This window comes from Ursus maritimus, unplaced genomic scaffold (genome assembly GCF_017311325.1).
Source record: "Ursus maritimus isolate PB19 unplaced genomic scaffold, ASM1731132v1 scaffold_28, whole genome shotgun sequence".
Taxonomy (NCBI): Eukaryota; Metazoa; Chordata; class Mammalia; order Carnivora; family Ursidae; genus Ursus; species Ursus maritimus.
The window spans coordinates 23569780-23592342 of NW_024425341.1; the positions used below are offsets into that span (position 1 = coordinate 23569780).

At 36.8% G+C, this 22563-nt stretch overlaps 1 protein-coding gene across 1 annotated transcript in view; it reads left to right on the forward strand.

Moving 5' to 3' along the window:
• CSMD1 (CUB and Sushi multiple domains 1) overlaps nt 1-22563 on the forward strand; it is a 1580412-nt gene that overhangs the window by 988575 nt on the left and 569274 nt on the right. The window contains exon 8 of the mRNA XM_040643176.1: nt 19215-19302. Coding sequence (XP_040499110.1) covers nt 19215-19302 — 88 coding nt within the window. The remainder of the gene's footprint in view (nt 1-19214; nt 19303-22563) is intronic.

Below are 22563 nucleotides of genomic sequence, written 5' to 3' on the forward strand. Positions count from 1 at the left end.
TCTGTATCCCCTGTGCTCTTAATATATACACACATAGTACATATATGCATTACGATGAATATAAAATATACTTGAATATAAAATATATATAATACATATATATATAATTTTATTATAGATTATATGTAATTTAAGGTATGATATATTATGTGTAATATGTATGCATTGCATTTTATATCCATATTATCTATCTATCAATCTGCCCACCCGTCTAGGTAAGTGAAGGCTTTCTACTTTCAGCAGCCTGGGCTTTATCCACCGTATCTTTGTCCTGAATATACTATCAAAAAACCTGGTGTCCAGGTTTTGCAGATTCCATTAGGATGGTGGCCCCTGTCTCCTGGGACTTCTTGTCTCTCAGAATGCCTGCTCTCACCTCATTTTTGTTAGAAATTTATTCAGCGTTTATGTTTGTTAATGTGAGCTGTTTACATCTATTGCTTCTGTCCTGCAATCTAGCTGCAGTTAGCGCTCCTGAGCACAGGAAACTCACGATGGTCTGGAGGGAGAGGTGGGCAGAGGTGTGCACATTTCCTGGGGTGTCACGCCGATGGGGTCTGTGTACCGACGGCTGGCTGGCGTGGTGAAATGAGAGAACAGAGATACTCACGTCAGATGTTTCCATGTAGCCGAGAGCCTGTTTCTTACAAGCAAATGATGTACTTGGAGTTCTTACGTGAATATAAATACTAGTATTTTCTCAGAAATCTTGTGATGGCTTCTTGAGATATAAGAAGCATTTCAACACTGAGGTATAAGTCATGATTTTTAAAAGGATTTTCTTCATCTCCCGCACTCCTTTCTTTCTGTACTGGAATAAATAAGCTGACCCAAGTATCCAGTTATACTTCATGGTAACCAGTGTCTACATAGCCTGTCAGATAAAAACAGAGTCACAAGAAGCCACTTAATAATAAAGTAGGAAATCTGTGGGGTTTGAGAAGAACCAGATTTTTATTACTGCTTCTAAGATCTACTCAGTTTGAAGTTGTTACATGAGGTAGTGAATGAAATGCCCCCACGGGGGATTCTGGGTTCTATTGTTAGCGACTCATTGTTTCTCCATCTGGAGAAGAGAGTTAGTAATTGCTAACACTTACTACCCTGGATCTGCGTGGGGATTAATGAGTCACACAGAAGAAGCCAAATGGAAAGTCTGAAAGAGGCAATTTACTCCAGTAAAGGAATGAGACAGAGCAGGTACATTGAAACCTAGTCATGACATTGTGTGTTGTCCCCCTTTTTTAATTGGAGTCATTTCCTGTTTTAAACATTACTGAAAAAGGGGGGTCTGGATGCCTCAGAAGGTTAAGCTCTGACTCTTGATTTCAGCTCAGGTTATGATCTCAGGGTCTTGAGATCCAGCCCCACTTTGGGCTCTGTGCTCAGCAAGGAGTCTGCTAGAGAATCTCTCTCTACCTCTCCCTCCCCATCTGCCCCTCCCCTTGCTCACACTCTCTCTCTCTAAAATAAATAAATAAATAAATAAATAAATAAATAAATAAATTTTATTTATACATATTATTGAAATGAATCATTAGACTACAGTCCTTTTAAATTAGTTACTTTTGAAGGAATTCTAATAATTCAGAATCAACTCATTTATGCATTAAAACACGTCACCCTGCTTGCTCTCACCCATCAGCAACACCAAACACAATGTGAGATTTTATCATTGCAGCTTAACTGAGATATATACAGAATTGGTATTTCTCTCAGTAAAATAAATAAAATCATCATCATCATCATCATCTTGTATTAAAATGGAAATACCCCAGGGACAGTCTTTAGTTTTGGTTTTTAACTCAGTGAAGGTAACAGGGAGAGGCGGGTTAGGGATCGAGGTTCAAGGAGCAGGATACCGTCATTGCTGAGATGAAAGTGTATGCCCAACAAGCACGGCAGACCTAAGACTTGACCTTTCCTTAGTACAATGGCTGTAGCACCATAAAGTTAAAACCTAGTACTAGAAATCATAGCTTGTTTATCCCTTAACTGCCGAAGTATTTTTAATCTTGCAATAAGCTTTTGCATTTTTATTATATTAGTCTTCTCTACCAAGAACTTCAAAGAAAAGCCTTGCTCAGTTTTCTCCTGGGAATAATAAAAACAACAATAAGAAAATCTAAATAGGAAAATAATCACATTTTTATATCAATAGTGGGAAATCAATGGTGGGTTTGCCCAAGGTTATGCAATCAGTATTCCAAGTGTGCAACTCATAACTTGAGGGCTACTCAGTTGCAGTTTGTTGAAAGGGCAGGAAGAGGCAACTCTCTAAGACTGTTTCCTTTCTTGGTCTGTCGAAGATAGAGCCAGATTATCTTGGGAGCAGGGGAGAATTCAAGTTTTAAAGACAGAGAAGTCTCTCAGGTCACTTGTGTACCTGTTAGTACATAAGGCAGAAAAATCCCAAATACCTTCAAGATAAATCCTTTGAGAATACTTTATTTACTCAAAGGCTATACCTAGAATATTTTTCTTGAACAGCTAAATCCCTTCCTCCACCCAGCAACTTCAATTTTTCATTATTTGACCTGAATTGAACTTGCTAAAATCACCAGTGATCTCCAGTGTTGTCAAACCAATAGATATGTTTTTAATCTTCTATGTACTTAACTTTTTAGCCTCATTGCAAACTGTTCACAACACTTTCATCTTGAAAATTCTCTTATCTGCTCCCCTGACACTGCATCCTGCCTCTCTAACTGCTCCTTCTCAGTTGCTCTGCTGTTTTATCTGCCTATTCTTAACCTCAAGATGTTCAGCCACTCCAGACTCAGCTGTTGGCTATCTTCTGTTGTTTCTCAAATCAGCCGTCAGCTAATCGAGAGTGTGATCCTACTGTGTGCCAGTCCCTGAGAGATTCTGGGGGGTTAGACTAATGAAGAAGACAGAAAAATCTCTGCCACCAAGAGACTTATGTGTAAGAAGGGTCCCAAAAGCATAAGTAATATCATTTTGATAGTGTGAAGCCTATCAAGATAAAACAGAGAGGGTGTGTGGAGGTTGCTAGTTTAACCAGGATGGTCATGGAGGGCTTCTCCGAGAAGGCAAATTTGGGATGATCTCTATGTACTAAGAAGAAGGCAGTGATGTGAAGATGTGGCTGACGGGTATTTCAGACAGAAGGACCAGCACATGCCAAGAACAAACTTGTTCAAGGGTGAGACAGTGTCAGAATCCCATTCTAGATCACATCAATGATTCCCTTGATCTTAAATATCACCTATATGGTAATGAATCCCATGTTTCTGTAATAGATCACTTCTCCCAATCCAGACATGTGCATCCAACAGTGTAGTTGACCCACGCACTGGGCTATGCATTGACACCTGCAATATAACAGATCAAAAATGGAATGGTTGGCATTCTGAGCTGCATCAGCTCTCCTCTTGCATTCCCCTGCACAAGAAATGATAGCTCCCTTTATTGAGATCTTCAGACAAATAGCTGCATTTTCTTCAGTCCTTATGACCAAACCAGTTACTAAATCTTTTCCATTTCTCCTCCAACACAATGAAATCTGTCAGGGGCTCTGAGCTATCATACCATGCAAGCCTCCTCTTTTGTCTGGACTTTGTGGATAGCTTTCTCCATCTGTCTGCCTCTGTGACTGACCTTCCCAACCCAGTCTTCTAGGAGCAGCCAGAGAAGGACTTCACCTAAATCAGACATTCTCATGTGAGCATCTTCAGTGGTTCCCCATTTGGTTCCTACTTCCTCTCCAGCTGTAGTGAGATGGGAAAGATGGACTTCTCTTCTTGGTTCCTTGAGTGCTCCGATATATTTCCTTCCTGAGGGATCAATTTTAGTAGTTTACTTGCCAAGAGGGTTATGGTGTCCACTCTGTCCTTAGCTAACTGACCCTCACCCTTACGTGTCAGCCAGAATGCCATCGCCTTTCAGGGGCCCGCCAGACCGACTCCCTCTACTCTCTCCATAAGTCTCTCTAATTGTATTTGTCCTATTCTTCATGACACAGATTCCAAGCTGTAACTGCGTATTGCTTTGGGTTTTTATTGCTTGGTGTTTTCTCCATGAGGTCTTCTTCTTAAGCCTCCCAGAGGCGAAGGCAAAGCCTCGCTCTATGGGGCATTCAGTCACCATGCTGCTGAATGCATGATGACAAACTGAATGAAATCGGACACAATTAACTTGCTATTTCTATTTTCAAGTGTTATTTCCATGGCAATTTTGATTACTCTAACGTATCAGAGAAATAATCATTTAAATTGTTTGCTTCTTATGAATAAAAATGCATAGTCTCTTCAAAAAATATGTTAACATATCTTGCCGGCTTTTAAATATAACACAATAGCACTATAGGAAACCACTACAAATACTGTGCAAACAAAATTTCAAATCCATTAACTTCTAAGTTGAAAGGCATAATTTCCCATACAATTAGTTTATTTGAGTTACAAGACACTAAACCCTGTGTGTTTGAATGACAATTCCAGCTATATTTCTTAGCCTTTGCTTACACTATGCAAATAACCTTTCTTCTTTCTTTCTTTCTTTCTTTCCTTCCTTCCTTCCTTCCTTCCTTCCTTCCTTCCTTTATGAAAAGTGCATGTTGCTTTCAGTATAATATTATTTTACCTGTATTCTTTCTGCATCTATCATTTGGCATTTTCTCTCCCCCTAATCTTTTCTAAAGTACATTTGTATTTCATAACATCCCTGGCTGAAATTTCCCCAAGGATGGGAATGCTAGAGACAGACTCATGGAATATTAGAGTTGAAAGAACACACTGAAAAAATTTCACCTAAGGTGTTTATAGGAGAAGAGGAGAGGAATGAGTGTGGTAGCAATATGTGGTAGCAATATCGTCTTTATTGAGCAGTGCCCAGCAGATGGTCTGAGCCATCATTAAAGCTTCACAATAATGTTGCGCGGTAGGTGTTTCAGATGAGAACACGGAGGCTTGTAGAGGTTGAACAAGGAGCTTGCCCAAGGTCCTGCGGCCAGTAAAAGCATCTACCCTCTGTCCCGGCTTTGCCACAACACCTTGACAGCCACTAGCTTTCCTGCACTTCAGGCTCCAGAGCTGAGAAACAAACCCCTGGACTATACTATTTAATTTTTTAATTAATGATTTCCTGTGATGTTTCTAACACAAGCCTTATATTTTATTTTTCAATCTGTATCCTTTAATAATGTTACCTGATTACTTTCCTTCATTTATCAGGAATTATGTCTTGTCCTTTTGGTAGGAAAGATGTTGCCAAATTAGCTTCGATGGTGTCTTTTCCACTGTCTACCAAAGTTCCATTTTCTAAGGAAACATAAAGATGTTGACTAAGTATACTCCCATGGTAGGTACCATGGTAGGTATTTATAAAAGTAAAAATCCAACTCAGGGTTCAGAGAAAATATTTAAAATACATATATTTGACTATATATGCATACATGGTTCATCCTTTAGCTTTCAAATTAAACTGTGTATAAATAAACACATACGCACATTTATATAATTAATGTCATGTGGGATGCATATATGAAATAATACCTAAGAAAGAAGTAAGACTCTGCTTCTCATTAAGAGTCTCATTCCAAAAGCTTCTTCATGGAGGGACCTTCACCTCAATACCTGACTTGGGTTCTCCATATTTGACAGTCCCCCTTTCTAAGCAATTTTACTGTGTTGTGTGGACGTTTCATATCCATTCTGACCTCCATGACTTTGTTCATTCTATTCACTTGCCTAGGGTACCCTCCTCTCCAGCAACCCCTGGACTCCTCTTGACACATCATAATTCATCTATGCCTCAAGCCTTGAGGTCCTTCAAGCACAGGCTAGAATTCTTGTTTTCTTTCTTTTTGTTACTCTCTCCTACTTCATCATTGCTTTTTTCCCTTTTCTGTCTGATCCTCTCTCCCTTTCTTCTTTATTTTCTTTCTTTTCCCCTTTTATTATTTTATTTTTTCGACTATTTTTAGAGCAGTTTTAGTTGCATAGCAAAACTGAAAAGAAAGCACAGAGATTTCCCATATACTTCCCAACCCCACACATGCACAGCCTCCCCCATGACCGACAGCCCCTGGAGATGGTGCATTTGTCACAACTGATGAACCCACACTGGCACATCATCATCACCCAGAGTTCATAGTTTACATTGACATTCACTCTTAGTGCTGTATATTCTACAGTTTTGAACACATGTATAAAGACATGTATCCACCATTATAATATCATTCAGAGTATTTTTTACTTCCCTAAAAATCCTCTGTACTCTGCCTGTCCATCCTTCCCCCTTCCATATACCTGGCAACCACTGATCTTTTTACTTCTCCATGGTTTTACCTTTTCAAGAAAGTCATACAGTTGGAATCATATCGTATGTTGTCTTTTCAGATTGGCTTCTTTCCCTTAGCAATATCCACTTAAGATTCCTCCATATATTTTCATGACTTTTATTTCTTTTTACACTCAAAAGTATTACATTGTCTGGATGTACTACAGTTTATCCGTTCACCTAATGACGTATATCTTGGTTGTTCCAAGTTCTGGCAATTATCAGTTACACTGCTGTAAACATTCATGAACTGGTTTTTGTGTGGATATGTCTTCAACTCTATAGGGTAAATACCAAGGAGTGTGATTTCTGAAACACATAGTAAGAATATGTTTAGTTTTGTAAGAAACCACCAAAATGCTACCCAAAGTGGTCTTACCATCTTGCATTCCCACCAGCAATGAGTAAGAGCTCCTGCTGCTCCACGTCCTTGTTGACATTTAATGTTGTTCAGGTTTTGGCACTCTTTCTTTATTTTTAATAACTTTTAAAAGATCTTAGATTTGTTTGGATACCAGAATCACTTAAGTAAAAGAATGTTCTTGTACTAAAACTAGAAAGCCATAAGCATGTTGGCTGTAGGGGCTGTTTAGTTTCTTGGTGTTGCTCTGGAGAACTAAGATGTAATGTACAGGGGCATGTAGACTTCTTTGTGCAAGGCTGCTCCACTCATTACCAGCAAGTGCGTGTGTGTGTGTGTGTGTGTGTGTGTGTGTGTGTGTGTCTGCCCCGCTGGATTTAGCTGCTTTCCTTCAGCTTCCACTGAACAAGAGAGTCCCTACTCTGCACCCCAGGGGCACCATGGCTTCAACGGAAATGTCAGGGGAGGGCTGCTGAAACATTGCACTTTTAAAAATGCACCACTGCCCGAATCCTTAAGTAAGAAGTACTGATAGTGGGCAACATATAATTACTAAGGTATTCGTATCTTTTTTTCTATATGCTTCCTGTCATACCCGGGCTTGCAATGACACCTAATGCATGCAGTCTACTGATTACCATTCTTCCAGCAAGAGCTTTCATCACTAACTCTCTCCTATCTTTTATACATGATAGCTAAATTTCTCAAAAAAGTAAATGTTAAATGTCCAACTAAATTATTTTAAATTCAAATCTGTAAGTTATGTCCATGGAAGCATTACCTGATTTGGGCCAGGAGTCCATGCTGGTAAAGAAGGAAGGCAAGGAAGGTCACGGCTTTCTGTGAACCATGGAAGTTCCCCAGAGAAAGGCGTGTGGATTGGAAGACATGGAGAAGCAGATCTCTGCTTCATTTTTACATGCATTTGTTTTTCTCTTTAAAGGAAGAACCTACTCCCATTATACGATTAAATAAATAAATAAATAAATAAATAAATAAATAAATAAATACCAACACTGACAAGTTACCCTACAACTTAAAATAATCATTAAGTTATAAGGGTAAACATTTCATCACTAGAATCTGCAAGTTAAGTTTAGGGATTAAGGGAGTACACCCATCAACTTTTCTACTCTTTTTTCTAGTTTGTTTGCATAAAAACAAAACAACATCACATATTCTGTTTTATAATCTGTTTTTTATGTGATAGAACTTTAGGGTCATTTACATGGGTATTAATACTAGAAGTATAATGTTAATAAGACTAAATATTTGTGAAGTGCAGATAAGTTCTGTTCTTTTTTAAAAACCTTTGTCTGTAGGGGCCCCTGGGTGGCTCAGTCAGTTAAGCATCTGACTCTTGATTTTGGCTCAGGTCATGATCTTAGGATCCTGGGATGGAGCCCAGGATGGGCTCTGTGCTCAGCAGGGAGTCTGCTTGGAATTCTCTCTGCCTTTCCCCCTACTTGAGTGCTCTTTCTCTCTCTGAAATAAACAAATAAGTCTTAAAAAACCCTTTGTTTGTAAATGAATATTATTTTCTCAAAAGTACCCTTTTTGGCCAAGTTTTTTTTTTTTTTTAATGAATTAATGTAGTTAGAAAATGTGGGTCTTGAAATCAGAAACTCTGATATATGTATCAGCTAGACAAGTAGGATATACTGACAACCTCCCAACTCTACTTTCTTTGTTTCTCAAACTGAAAATAAAATAATTTCCTCGCAGAGATTTGGGGAGGATTAAATTATATAATATATGTGTGTGCATATATATATATATATATATATATATCCATTGTACCTCACATGCCATGATTCCTCTCCTTGTGTTTATTGTTTTGTCATTCCTTACACAAATTTTATGCATTTTTGTAGAAATAAATAGAATATTTGTCAATACTATATTCTTACCCTTTTCATATTTGCATATCTATAACTTATGATGGTTAGGAGAATAAGAAATATAATCTGATACATTCAGTTGAGACAGTGGAAGTAAAAAGCCAAAGCTTCAAGTAATCTATGTAGTTTTTCATTGATTTTTTTTGTTTAAAAAAATCTGTTTCTTTTTATTTTTATTTTTTATTATGTTATGTCAGTCACCATACAGTACATCCTTAGTTTTTGATGTAGTGTTCCATGATTCATTGTTTGCATATAACACCCAGTGCTCCATGCAATATGTGCCCTCCTTACTACCCATCACCGGCCTATCCCAGTCCCCCACCCCCCTCCCCTCTGAAGCCCTCAGTTTGTTTCCCAGAGTCCATAGTCTCTCATGGTTCATCCCCCCTTCTGTTTACCCCCCTTCATTCTTCCCTTCCTTCTCTTACCGATCTCCCAGCTATTCCTTATGTTCCATAAATGAGTGAAACCATATGATAATTAATATCCAAGAACTCAGGGGCTGCTGGGTAACGCAGTTGTTTAAGCATCTGCCTTCAGCTCAGGTCATGATCTCTGGGTCCTGGGTCAAGCCCTGCATCACACTTCCTGCTCAGCAGGGAATCTGCTTCTCTCTCTCTCTCCTTCTGCCCCTCCCCACTGCTCATTCTTTCTCACTCTCTCAAATAAATAAATACAATCTTTAAAAAATATCCAAGAACTCAGAACCAGAGGGGATAGGACATTATTGTTTTAAAGAGGTGTAACTTAATAATTCATAATTTGTAAAATTGAAATATTATGTACATACTATATCATTATTATTTCTTCTAAGTATTTGGATTTTCAAAATGACCGTTGACATGCTGCAAGAAATATATTTTATAATAGTCACAAACGGTGTTCTTCTTATTTATACATTTTCAGAACATCTGGATAATACACAGAGTAAAATTACCTGTACAAATCTGCTGAGATAAGAATTTTTTGAGAGTGACCAAAGCAATTTGATTTATTGATTTATTAATTATAATATTAAACTATGTGTAACACATAAATTCTCAGATAACTTAACATTTCTCCTCTCTTAAACTACTTAAAAATTGTGTTTTCTTGCTATATAGTATTACTGTAAACAAATATTAGTAGATGTATATTATAAAAATATATAGATAAATAAAACATTTTTATCAAGTAGCATTGATTTAGTAATTTAATATGATACATATGAAATACATATTTGTGATAAATATATACATAAAGTGTGTGATACATGTTTATAGAATTTATATTTACTGTGTTAAAATGCCTTTTTTTTTTTAAGATTTTATGTATTTATTCGACAGAGATAGAGACAGCCAGCGAGAGAGGGAACACAAGCAGGGGGAGTGGGAGAGGAAGAAGCAGGCTCCCAGCGGAGGAGCCTGATGTGGGGCTCGATCCCATAACGCCGGGATCACGCCCTGAGCCGAAGGCAGACACTTAACCGCTGTGCCACCCAGGCGCCCCTAAAATGCCTTTTTAAGAAAAGATTTATTTATTTATTTTAGAGAGAGAGAGAGCATGGGAGGAGGGGCAGAGAGAGGGAAACTCAAGCAGACCACTTGCTGAGTGTGTAGCCTGATGCCAGGATGGATCCCATGCCCCCGAGATCCCAACCTGAGCTAAAACCGAGAGTCTGATGGTTAACCAGCTGAGCCACCCAGACACCCCAGTCAGAAATGTCTTTAAATCTAAGGTTCTGAAATCAGTTATAAACTATTTTGAGAAGGAAGTTTCCTATGGGTACTCATCACCTGGATGTGTATTTCCGATTTTTGAAATCCGAGAATTGACAACTAACGTTTTATGATTTAAATAAAGTAGTTTTCATATTAAATATCAAATATTAATATTTAAATTTAATAATAATATTAAATATAAATATTAAATATCGAATATGAAAATATGTGTACTGAAATATAAGTACAAATAAGTATAAAATAATTATATATATTCATATGTGTGTATATGTATGTATATGTATATATATGTATTTATATACACATATATATACATACACACACATATATATATATACACATATATGTACCTGAATCAATTATACATTGATTGGGATTTTTACCTTTATTTTTCTCATATTTCAAATTATACAAAGTAACATACTATGCAAAGTATCATAAATTGTCCCGGTCAAATGCTGTCTCTACTGTTAGAAGACTGTATATAATTAGGGTTCCTGTGAGATATTTCCAAAAAGCCCTAAACATTTTTCAGTTTGCAAAAAGGGACTGAGGCAGAAATGACAGTGGTAAGCCCTCAAGCTAAGGTTGCTTAATCCCCAAGTGATGGTCACTCTGCATTTGTGGGAGACAAGACAGGTGCACAGAGACATCTCTGTTTGGTGCTGTCAGTATGCATCCAGGTAAACATCTCAGGATGGTACGGACTCAGACTGATAGCTGTGATGACAATCGTCAGGGCTCTCGTAGAAATTTCAGTGCCTTTAATTTTGCAGAGGCATTTAGACTGAGTCTCTACCAGCATATTCTTATTTTTCATTTTATTTGAGTACTAAAATAAACATCTTAGTTTAATTTGAAGATATTGAAGGAAAATACTCCCACTTTGAACATTCACTGCCATAGTAATTTTAGCAGTTGGAAGGACAATTATTAATATCATAGCCCTTATAAGAAATCTGTTTGTTTTTCCCTCTGGCATAAAAACAATCTAGAAAAGGAAACGTTAGTGGTGAGAGGATTTGGAGTATTTAAAATTACCTGGACCACATGATCCCCATAGGTAATAGTTAGAATAATGCTGGAAGGACAGAAGGTTTTCAAGGACAGCCAGATTGTCCTTATTTGTTGTGCAGTAGAGAACAATTAAAAATTTTGAAAGTTCCTCGATGATATGTTTATCACTATATAATATTTTATTACATTGGAAGCTAAAATATATAGATATATAAATACACCTATGTATTTATATGTTTACAGAGAGAGAGAGAGTGGGGTGGGGGGGGCAGAGGGAGAAAGAGAGAGAATCTCAAGCAGACTCCATGCTTAGTATGGAGCCTGACATGGGGCTCGATCTCATGACCCCGACATCATGAACTGAACTGAAATCAGAAGTCTGTTGCTTAATTGAATGAGCCACCCAGGTACCCAGAAACTAAAATATATTTTAAAAATGAATTGCTATAAACTAAGAGTTTGATTTAGGAGTAAGCAGTAAAACTGAAAGTAAGAGAACATGGCAAAATTTAGATATAAAAATTGTGATAGTGGGCATTCCATTACTAGTGTTTTAAAAGTCGGCAAATTAATGCAATGAGAAAAGAGAGTCCAGACAAAATGTCTGGCATGATATTAAATTGACCATTTGGAAAATCTCACCCTAGACGCTCATACAAGGGGTTACAAGTTCTGCAAATTCTGTTGCTTGAGAGGTATTTCCTTGCAGATCCTCTAACCTGAGATCCAAAACAGCACGGATCAAAACTGTGTGTCCCTGAGAACGTATTTCTGTGTAAGCTTTCCCTTTGAAACTCTAATGTTGCATTGAGAAGACTTCATCATCCAAATGTCACTGATTTTTGTTTTGCCTCCTTCCATAAACTTTGTAAATATTTGCTTACTATTCTGGGATCAAACCAACTACTGGTAAAGACTAAATCTTCAGCAGACACAGAGAAAAGTTACCCAAAATTCTGTTAGGCACGTGGAAATATCCTATGTGATACTCTGTTAAAGCGAGAATAATCCTATTATTAGCTAAATGAAAGAAATTAGTAAAAGAGCACAATGTTGTGGAGATTAACATGTAATTAAGTTAGTAGTTTGTTTTTTCAGGAAGAACTAACATGAATAAGTTTTATTCTTGATGAGATAAAATTTATTGTGAATCAAAACGAGGAAGTGTATCAAGTAGAGGTTGTTTTTCATTTCAGTAAAGAAATACCGAGTCTATTAAATGTGGAAGGAACAAATGTCAGCGTTGACTCATTTCAAACTGATTATGGCAGGAAAGTCTGAAGTTTACGATACCCCTCAAACACATATGCGTGGAATGGGGTGTCTGTCATGTAAAGGTCATTGATAGAGTGAAGATATTGCTACCAAGGAATTTCAACCAGAATGTCTTCTGTATAACAACATTTTTTATTGTTATGCAACTAAAAACATGTCACCTCTCAGAAGGTTTAAAACGGTTAGAATTAGTCTCAGAATTGATCCAGCTGAAACATATCTTTAGGTCTCTAAAGAAATGAGTATCAACAATAAAAAAATATTATATAATACATCACAGGAGCAATGTCACTAAAAAGTCTGATTTTCTTTCAGTGGTTCTTTCTTTGGATTATCTATTTCAAAGGTATACAAGCTAAATTTTAACTCCTAAAATGGCACCTTCCATGAAGATTTTAATTTTCAAGCCAGAGCATGGTTCTAGTGCTCTGGAGGTGGCTTATGGGCGCATGTGGAAAGCCTCTGAGCCTGGTCCTTTTACTGTGGGAAAAGTGCCACCAGATGGTATTTGAGCTAAAGCCTCATGGCTTGAAGCATATGGCTTCCCACGTGTATGTTTGACTGGGAATATAAATGAAAACACCTTTTACTTCACCTTTTGGTACTTAGTGTCTTTTCATTATAAATAGAATTTTATTAAGAATTTTTTAAAAATTATTTTTAAAGGCCTCACTTTAAGGTACAAAGCGCTTGAATATACAATGTCTCATCAGTTTATTGCAGCAAATGTAGGGAAAGGAACCTGGATTTTTCAATCAATAGGGTCATGACTCTGGCCCTAGTTTCCTTTCCTTTAGCAAACGTTTACCACGATCACCTCATAGAATGGTTGTATGGATTCAGTCTAAAAAAAAATACGTAAATGACACTTGGAAGTTTCTAGCTGATAGTATATGTTGAAATTTAAATAATCATCATTATCATAATCATTATTCTTAGTGTTTTATTTTTAATTATTTCTAATTATTTCACTAATTGTAATTTTTGTCTCCACTGATTTGTGTAGAATCTCCTTTATCATAGACGTAGTTGTTTATACTTCTTTAGTATTAGCTGCTTCTTTCTCTATAGCATTGGTCTAGCTGTACCGTTTGCTGCAAATAAATTAATGTTGAATTTTAATTGACAATCACAAGGCATGTCCTCAAGGAGCAGAATCATGTGATGGGAGAAGCATCTTCCTCCTGCTATACATACTTCATGGGAATCTTGATATTGTGAATCAAGATACTTTGAAAAAGGCATTTAAATATATATACATTAATATAATTCACACATTTTAAATCACAATTAGTTAAGGTCTTTTACAAGCTGTCTAATTTGTATCTGTTCATCCATTTGCATAGTTTTACATCTTACTTTAGTATTAGTTAATACCCATCGGATATTTCCAGTTTTGACTTTTATCTGCAAGGTTTTGACTAAAGTTTAATATATTTATTAGTAGCTATGGCATGTGTCCCATGAGGTTTGAAAAGATGTAATTCAACAAAATTGGAGTTAAAATGATATTAAACTGAGGAATTCCTCTCTTTCAAAAACATTTCTCTGAGGCACTGACATCCTGCTTGAAGCAGATTGAGCTCCATGACTCTTTCCAGCTTTAAAGCTTCAGTTTTTAGAGAAATTAATTGCTCATGATGCTGAGGGGGTAGGTCGTTGGGATTTATGGAGCTTATTGTTTACTTGTACATAACCTGCCTTTCACCGTGTCTTTGCTGTCATTAGCCCATTACAAGCCTATCTCTGTTTCAGAAAACCAGCCATATTTTACATTTAGTCTCTCATCACTTCTCTGTTATCTTCTGCCATCTGCAAGCCATTCAGGCTTGTCTAATTCATTCTGTGCTCTCACAGAATTCCAAGTAAGTAACCTTCCTGGAATAAATAAGCGACTTTGACATTATCTTTAAAAAGACCCAGAGTGTTTTGGTCTGACTTGGATGGGTACTTCCAATTTCTGTCATTTCTTTTTATTACTATTCCATGGAAGAAAAAACAAAAAAGGGGAAATAGAAGTAGACCTTTTTCTAAGGCTTTATGCTGTGTTTTAGACCACTTTGTTATTGTAGAATAGTGAAGTAAGAGCCACATTACAGAAGACTGCTTCTGATAAAAGCAGTGCTGGCCATTTACCTCGAAGACGGTGTTTTCCTGTGACACAGCAATGACCATTGTGCTTGGGGGTATTTGGGACACATCTGTGTGATGATGACAAAAAAAACACGGCACAAGTAATTTTCTGGATTGGGGTTTGAGGTTATTAAAACTAAAATCTCTTTGGGAAATAAGCTTTAAGGACTGATTAGGAGACCACTGCCTACTGATTGAGAACTCTGCCTTAGCACATGGTATAGACCATAAAACCATGGGGCTGGGGATAAAAGTAGTGCAGCCATCCACCCCTCTCCATAAGGGATATATTCTCAGAGTCCCAGTGGATGCCTGAAACCATGGATGGTACTGAACCCCATAAGCACAAAACATATACAACTATGATAAAGTTTAATTTTATAAATTTAGGCACAGTAACAGACTAACAACAATTACTACTAATAAAAGAGACCAATTATAACAATGCATTCTAATGAAAGCTATGTGAATATAGTCTCTCTCTCTTTCAAAATACCTTATTGTCCTGTACTCACCCTTCCTCTTCTGGTGATGATGTGAGATGATAAAATGCCTACGTGATGAGATGAATTGAGGTGAATGTTACAGGTATTGTGGCAAAGATTTAGGCTTTGGATCATCTGGTTTTGGACCGTGGTTGACACCAGGTAACTGAAACTCCAAAAAGTGAAAATGCAGAAAACAGGGACTGCTCTAGAACTATCAGATTGATAGAAGTTGATTTGCTGATAGGCCACAGATTTATAACTTGCTGGGATACACACACATACACACAGCACAGTGGTAATACACAAATAACATAAAATTTACCATTTTAACCATTTTTTCATATATGGTTTTGTGGCTTTAAATACATTCACATTGTTGCCCATCCGTCACCACCATCCATCTCCAGAAAAATTGTATCTTCCCTACCGAAACTCTATACATGTTAAATGATTTCCCAGGTCTTTCTCCCCACGCTTTAGGAAACTACCAGTCTGCATTCTGGCTCTGTGAATTTGACCACTTTTCACCTCCAACCTCTGCATGTCCTTGGATGTGAAGTGAGTCTCTTGTAGACGGTATATAGTTGTATCCTGGTTTGTTGTTGTGTATCCGTTTGCCAATCTACATCTTTTGATTGAGGAGCACATTAGTCTGCTAGAGCTTCCATAACAAATTGAGTGACTTAACCACAGAAATTGTTTGCTCAGAATTCTGGAGGCAGGGAGTTAAGATCAAGGTTTTGGGAGGGAGTTTCATCTGAGGGCTCTCTCCTTGACTTGTAGATGGTTGTCTTTTCCATGTGTCTTCACATGGTCTTCCCTCTGTATCTGTGTCCTCATCCTCCATTTACAAGGGCATCACTCATATTGGAATAGACACATCCCAATGACTTCGTTCTAACTTAATCGCCTCTTCAAAAACCCTATCACCAAATGCAGTCACATTCTGAGGGATGGAGGTTAGGGCTTCAACATATGGAATTTGAGGGGAAACAATTCAACCCATACATGGAGTTGATTTCATTTACATTTAAAGAAAGTACTGATTGGAAGGCACTTATTTTTACCAATTTTGTTTCCTGTATGCCTTAAAGCACTTCTGTCTATCGTTTCTCCCATTACGATCTTCCTTTGTGTGAAGTTAATTTTTCTTCTGACCTATTAGGATTCCCTTCTCATTTCCTTTTGTGCATATTCTATAGATGTCTTATGTATGGTTGCCATGAAGATTACAAATAAGATCCTAAAATTATGACAAAGTTTTGCTGGATATAGAATTCTCTGTAAATAGCATTTTTTTTCCTTTCGGCACTTAAATATTTCCCCTTACTGCCTCCTGTCCTACTAGTTTTCTGCTGAGAAACCAAATGGTTTTATTGGGAGTCTCTTGGTGATGAGATGTTTTCTCTTTCTGCTTTCAAGATTCTTTGTCTTTATCTTTTGACAGGTTGGTTTTTTGTCTCATTGTGAGCTGCTTTGAGTTTGTCCTACTTGGATTTGCGTAGCTCCTAGGATTTGTATACTTATGTCTTTCCTCAAATTTAAGAAATGTTCAGACACTGTTCAAATTCATATTTAAGACAGTCGTTTTAAAGTCTTTGTCTAGTATATCTGATGCATGTGTTTCTTCAGGGACTATTTCTGGAGATTAATTTTATTCCTTTGACTTGAGTACATTTTTCAATTTTTTGGATTTTGAATGCCTTGCGATCATTTTGAAAAACTGCATTGGGAAGAAACAGTTATCTTTCCCAGTTTTTGCAGAATGTTGTGGAAGGCCTTTAAAAATTAGTGATCCCCTGACCCTTAAGGTTAGCCCAGAATGAAGACTTAAGTTCTTCTCAGTCTTGTCTGGGAATGTGTCCCTCTGTGTGTGTGCTTTTCCAGCCCCCCATCCAGATGCTTTAAAATATCTTACTTCCCCAAAAAGCCTCACTCCAGCTTCTCAGGATCTTAGATAGTCTGTTATATTCTTCTGCGTATAATTTCTTGGCCCCAGGTGCCTGCATGGCTGCAGTCCCTGTGCACTTCCTAAATGCAGCAGGCCACCAGTGCCTTCCATGGCTTCTGGCTGCCATTCCCCATATGAGCTCCAAGGCAGGCAAGGGGAAAAAAAAAGGTCTCTCATGCATTCCACAGGCCAGAATATTGCAAACAACTTTCTCTTTGCTTCTTCGTCTTTAGCGAGGGTACCAGGAATGAGGCCACTGTGCCATGTAAGGAAAGGTATGGGGTAAGGGTAAGTTAAGCTTTCATGAACTCTCCTACCATCAGTAACGTGGCCTCTTCTTCACTGGGCATTCATTTGGCTGCTATCAACCTCTGACTGGTTTCCAGAGCTCCTACAAAGTTATTTAATTCCATCTGTAGTTTTTATTTGGTGTTTCCATGGGGTAATGAAGGCCTGGGCTTTCTCTTCCATCATCTTATTGGTGTCGCTGCCTTATGTGCTGGATTATTTTTAAATGATCATGAGAAAAGCAAACGTTTATGAAAGACAGTTTTAGAGCTGAATCCATTTCTCATACCATACTGCTAAATAATTTTTAGATGATATAAAAATCTCAATTAAAACCTGTAAGAAATATAGATGAACTAATTTGGAATGATGAAGTGCTTCCCAAGAATACATTTATTTCATATAGTCTAGTAAGATTTGTAGTTAATGTGGGATTATGTCCATATCTCAAATTCATCCTAACTTAGCAAGGAAAACTGAATATTGATATAATTATTGTCACTTTTTTATGCATAGTTTTAATAAAATGCTTAAGGATTTCAATATCTACCCACATTTTTTTTTTCTTATGGAATCATTTAAAATATATGTGGGGAAATGTATGTATGTGTGTATACACACACATACACACGAACACATATATAATAGTATTATTTATATATTATAGATATAGAAATGTATTATCTGCATATACATATGCAAATAATAAAATCATCTATTCAAATGGGATTAACTTGTAGGAAACATGAATTATTCAACAGGATGTTGAGATAGGGTAATTTGCTGAATTAATAAATTCTCTGCTTCCTATGACATCAAGCTTCCTGATTCTTGCTATATATCTTCTATTCCATCCATACTATTGCTCCCAACCTTGGACCATTGCAAAATGGTACCAAAACTTCCACATTCAAAATCCAGACACAGTAAGGTCCAAGTACAAAAAAGAGATGGTCACTATTGGCTCCCTGGAACGTCTTCCCAGTGGCATGGCTACAGACTTCCCCTCATGTCTCACTAAATGGAATTGGGTCACAAGCCCATGGTGGAGCAAATTTCTGGAATGAGAGAAGGAATTGCCTTGCTTGGATTAGACAGCTTAAATAAGGTTGGATGGGTGTTTGAGTGGCAGTTGTCCTACCCAATGAGCAAGTGTTTACTTTAAAATCACTGTTGTATTGTGATTGTACATCATCCCAACAGGAGGAAAGGCTCTTCATGGAACAGAGTCAGGAAATAAAGCAGCATGTCTATAAAAGAACAGTACTTTTTTTTTTTTTTTTTTAGCTCAATGATAACCATGTTCAGTGTTGAAAACATAAAAGGTAGTTTTACTTTAGGTGACTTTTGTATAGGTATTAACAAATACTTTGTTTCTTCACTTGATCCATGGATAGTGGATGAAGGATTTCTTCTGTATAAACTTTGACATTTTCACCATTCTGCTTTTTTCCCCATTAAGCTATTAGTTGTAACCTGTCATAAAGTTGCCCTTAATGAACAAACACATTTTTTAAAACTAAATTTTGACCACTTCAATAGAAGAATGGTTCAGACTAAAGAATGTTGGCACCCTTTCACTGGATAAGAAGTCTTTGTTTTTCAGACATAAGAATAAAGATTTATTTTAATATAGCTAAAGTGTCTTAATTCTAAATAAATCACATTTTGAGTCAGCATAATTTAAGAAAAAGCCTGCTGAACATTAATTTGCTCTCTGATGATTTCCCCAACAGCTACCCAAAATTACAAGAATGTTTCTCTCTATTACAGTGAGTCAAGGAGGTGTTGCATTGGTTTCTGACATGTGTCCGGATCCTGGGATTCCAGAAAATGGTAGAAGAGCAGGTTCCGACTTCAGGTAGGACATATATGGGTTATTTGAAAAGCGTGTTATTGTCAAACATACATACATAATTTCTATTTGTTATGCTTAACTATTTTGTCCTTTTGAATTAAAGATACAACTTCTCAATTATTATGCAGGTATATTATCTGTAAAACTCTAAAACATATTGTGTTGAAAACTTTCACATACTCTACAGTGATGCTTGTCACTATATGAATCAATTCTAAAAATTTAACTCTAACTGTATATGATCAAAATTTGTCTCCAGAATTTTTTTCTTCTGTTTTTAATTAATTACCTTGCCGTATTCTAATGCATTTTGGTTGATGTTTTAAAAAAACAGATGGGGCAACAATTTACCTATAGCCTCACAATTATTTCATTCAACTTTTAGAATAATGAATGTAAGTGGTAGTCAGTGCAATTTATTTCAGAAAATGTTATGATTCATCTTACTAGGATTGTGATGAGCTAGAGACTATTTTCCAGTTGTGGAAGTATTAATATAGTGGTGATTATAAAAGTGAATTATAATTATGTTATCATTGTACATATATATATATATATATATATATATATATGTATAATAATAATATCATGTCTTTGGATTTTTTAATTCCTTTCCATTAGTTCAAGTTTACCAACTTATAAGGTGTATATTTCATATTGGGAGTAAGCTTAAAAATAAAGAATAAAGGGGAGTAAGGGAAGTGTTTTCCTCCCTTAAAATCTCACCATTTTTAGAAGGAAAACAATAAAGATAGGTGTAGAGAGTTTTGGCTAGTAAAGTGAACTGAAACTGAAAATGTAGTTATAGGGGAGCCTGGATGGCTCAGTCCATTAAGCATCTGACTCTTGGTCTCAGCTCAGGTCATGATCTCAGGGTCGTGAGATCAAGCCCCAAGATAGGCCCTAGGCTCAGCACAGAGTCTGCTTGAGATTCTCTCTCCCTCTCCCTCTGTACCTCCTGCTCATTCAGTCTCTTTATCTCTCTCTCTCTCTCAAATAAATAAATAAATCTTTAAAAAAAAGAAAGTAGTTATACCACCAATTAAAGAAGAAGGAATATTACTCAGTATAATTATAGTAGCAATGGTCATTTTTTAAAGTGTTATTTAATTTTAATTTTTTATTGATGTATAACTAACACAGTGTTATATTAGTTTCAAGTATACAATATAGTGTTTCAACAATTTGATACATTTCTCAGTGCCCATCAAGATGAGTGTACTCTTAATCCCCTATTTCACTCCTCACCATCCTCTCCCTGCTGGTAATCAGGAGTTCTCTGTATTTAAGAGTCTGGTTTTTTTGTCTCTTTTTTTCTTTTTCCCTTAAATTCCACATATGAGTGAAAAAGACAAGTAGAAATAGTAATTTTTAAAAGGCTAGAGAAAGAATAGAATAGTCTATAGGCTGGCTATCATGAAGTTGGTATGATTATATATCTACATCTATCTATCTATCTATCTATCTATCTATCTATCTATCTATCTATCTATTCTTTTTCTATGAAAATGTAACAAAATGCTTTTGATTTCCTAGCAGTGTCTGTCCTGTTTGAAGTAGATAGAAAGTTGTATCATTTACAGGTTAAAGATACAAAGTTTGAGTATAGTTAAGGAGCTCATGTTTTAGTTCAAGTTCCGTTGAAGCAGAGCCTGAGATGAGGCGGTTTCTTTTCCAAGTTAATTTTTTAATTATTTTTTTTAAATATGCACTTTGGAGAAGGAGAATGGAGGTAGCAGGGTAGGGCCAGAGTGAAAAACGAGCAAAGATGCAAGCTGGTTTTAAGTGGTGATGAGCTTCAGTCTGAACTCATGGGGAATTTTAGGGCACAAATTGCACCAACCAGCTGACTCCATCTTTTGTACCGACTCCCCCTGCCTGTCCATCGTTGGCTTCTTTCATTTGGCTCAAGGAAGTTCTCCAGAGCATGGCTTGGTTAGAGTAATTGTTAGCCCTCTCAGTGGTTGTGATGTGTCCCCATGGCTACGGTGGTCTAATAAAGACAGGTGCTGACTTCCATTAGCATATAAAATAACCAGTCAGTTGAAGGCATTCAGAAATTTTATCATTTGAAGATGAAGCAAATAAATGAAATTTACACATTCTTTTTTTTTTCAAAATTTACATATTCTTGCTAGAATCCATAGAGTTTTTTATCCTATGTAATCCTTTCTTGTTTCAAAAACAACCTCCTCCATTTCCCTCCCCCACAAAAAAAATGTTCTCCATGCCTCACTTCTAAAGAATCGTACACATCTTTCCATTAGACTTAATGGCAATGAATCTTCATTATTGTTCACATGTCCATTTTCCTCATCTGACTCATGCTTCTCCTGTGCCAGAAAGGTGTCTTAGTCATCTCTGCCTCCTCAGTGACTAAAATAGTGCCTGCCACGCAGGTACTCAACAGGTATTATTATTCAAGTGCACTTTGTGTATGAGGGAGATTGCCCCAGTACTCTGTCATCCCTGAAAATCTTCACAGGAATCTGGAAACTTCTTTAGTCTATTTGGCATATCTCTGTTTTTAAACATAGTGAATTAAATGCTATCTGACAATGCCAAATTGTTCAAATTGCACACCATAGTAGAGAAGTTAGAGAAATTTCTTAATCTCCAAAAGCTCACAAGGAATTCAGAAACATTCAAGGTCAGTATCCATTTAGCACAAGGGTAATAATGAAATATTTTATAAACATCTTAGGTGAATGTGCTGGCATTTGCTCTAGCTCACTCTTACAACGGCCTTAATTCTGAAGTAGAGGATTAACTTTGGGATAAACATTAGCTCCTAAGGTTGTGTTGATGTGTCTTGGGGAAAGCCAAGGAAGAAATGGAGTACCTTAACTCACATGAGACTTCGGCTTTCAAATTTCTTATTTTCCTGGAGAATCTCTATATTGTTTATATGTCTCCAACTTCCTGGCAATTGAATGATATAAGGGAAAAAGATTTGAAAAATAAAACTTCCTATAAGACTAAATACAGGGGCTCCCGGGTGGCTCAGTCAAGCATCTGCCTTTGGCTCAGGTCATAATCCTGGGATCCTGGGATGGAGCCTTGCATTGGGCGCCTTGCTCAGCAGGGAGTCAGCTTCTCCCTCTCCCTCTGATCCTCCCCCCTGCTCCTGCTCTTGCTCACTCACTCACTCTCTCAAATGAATAAATAAAATATCTTTTTAAAAAGACTAAATACAAATGTAAATATTTGCTATCTATGGGTATATATGTGTGTGTGCATACAGATGTGTGTGTGTGTGTGTGT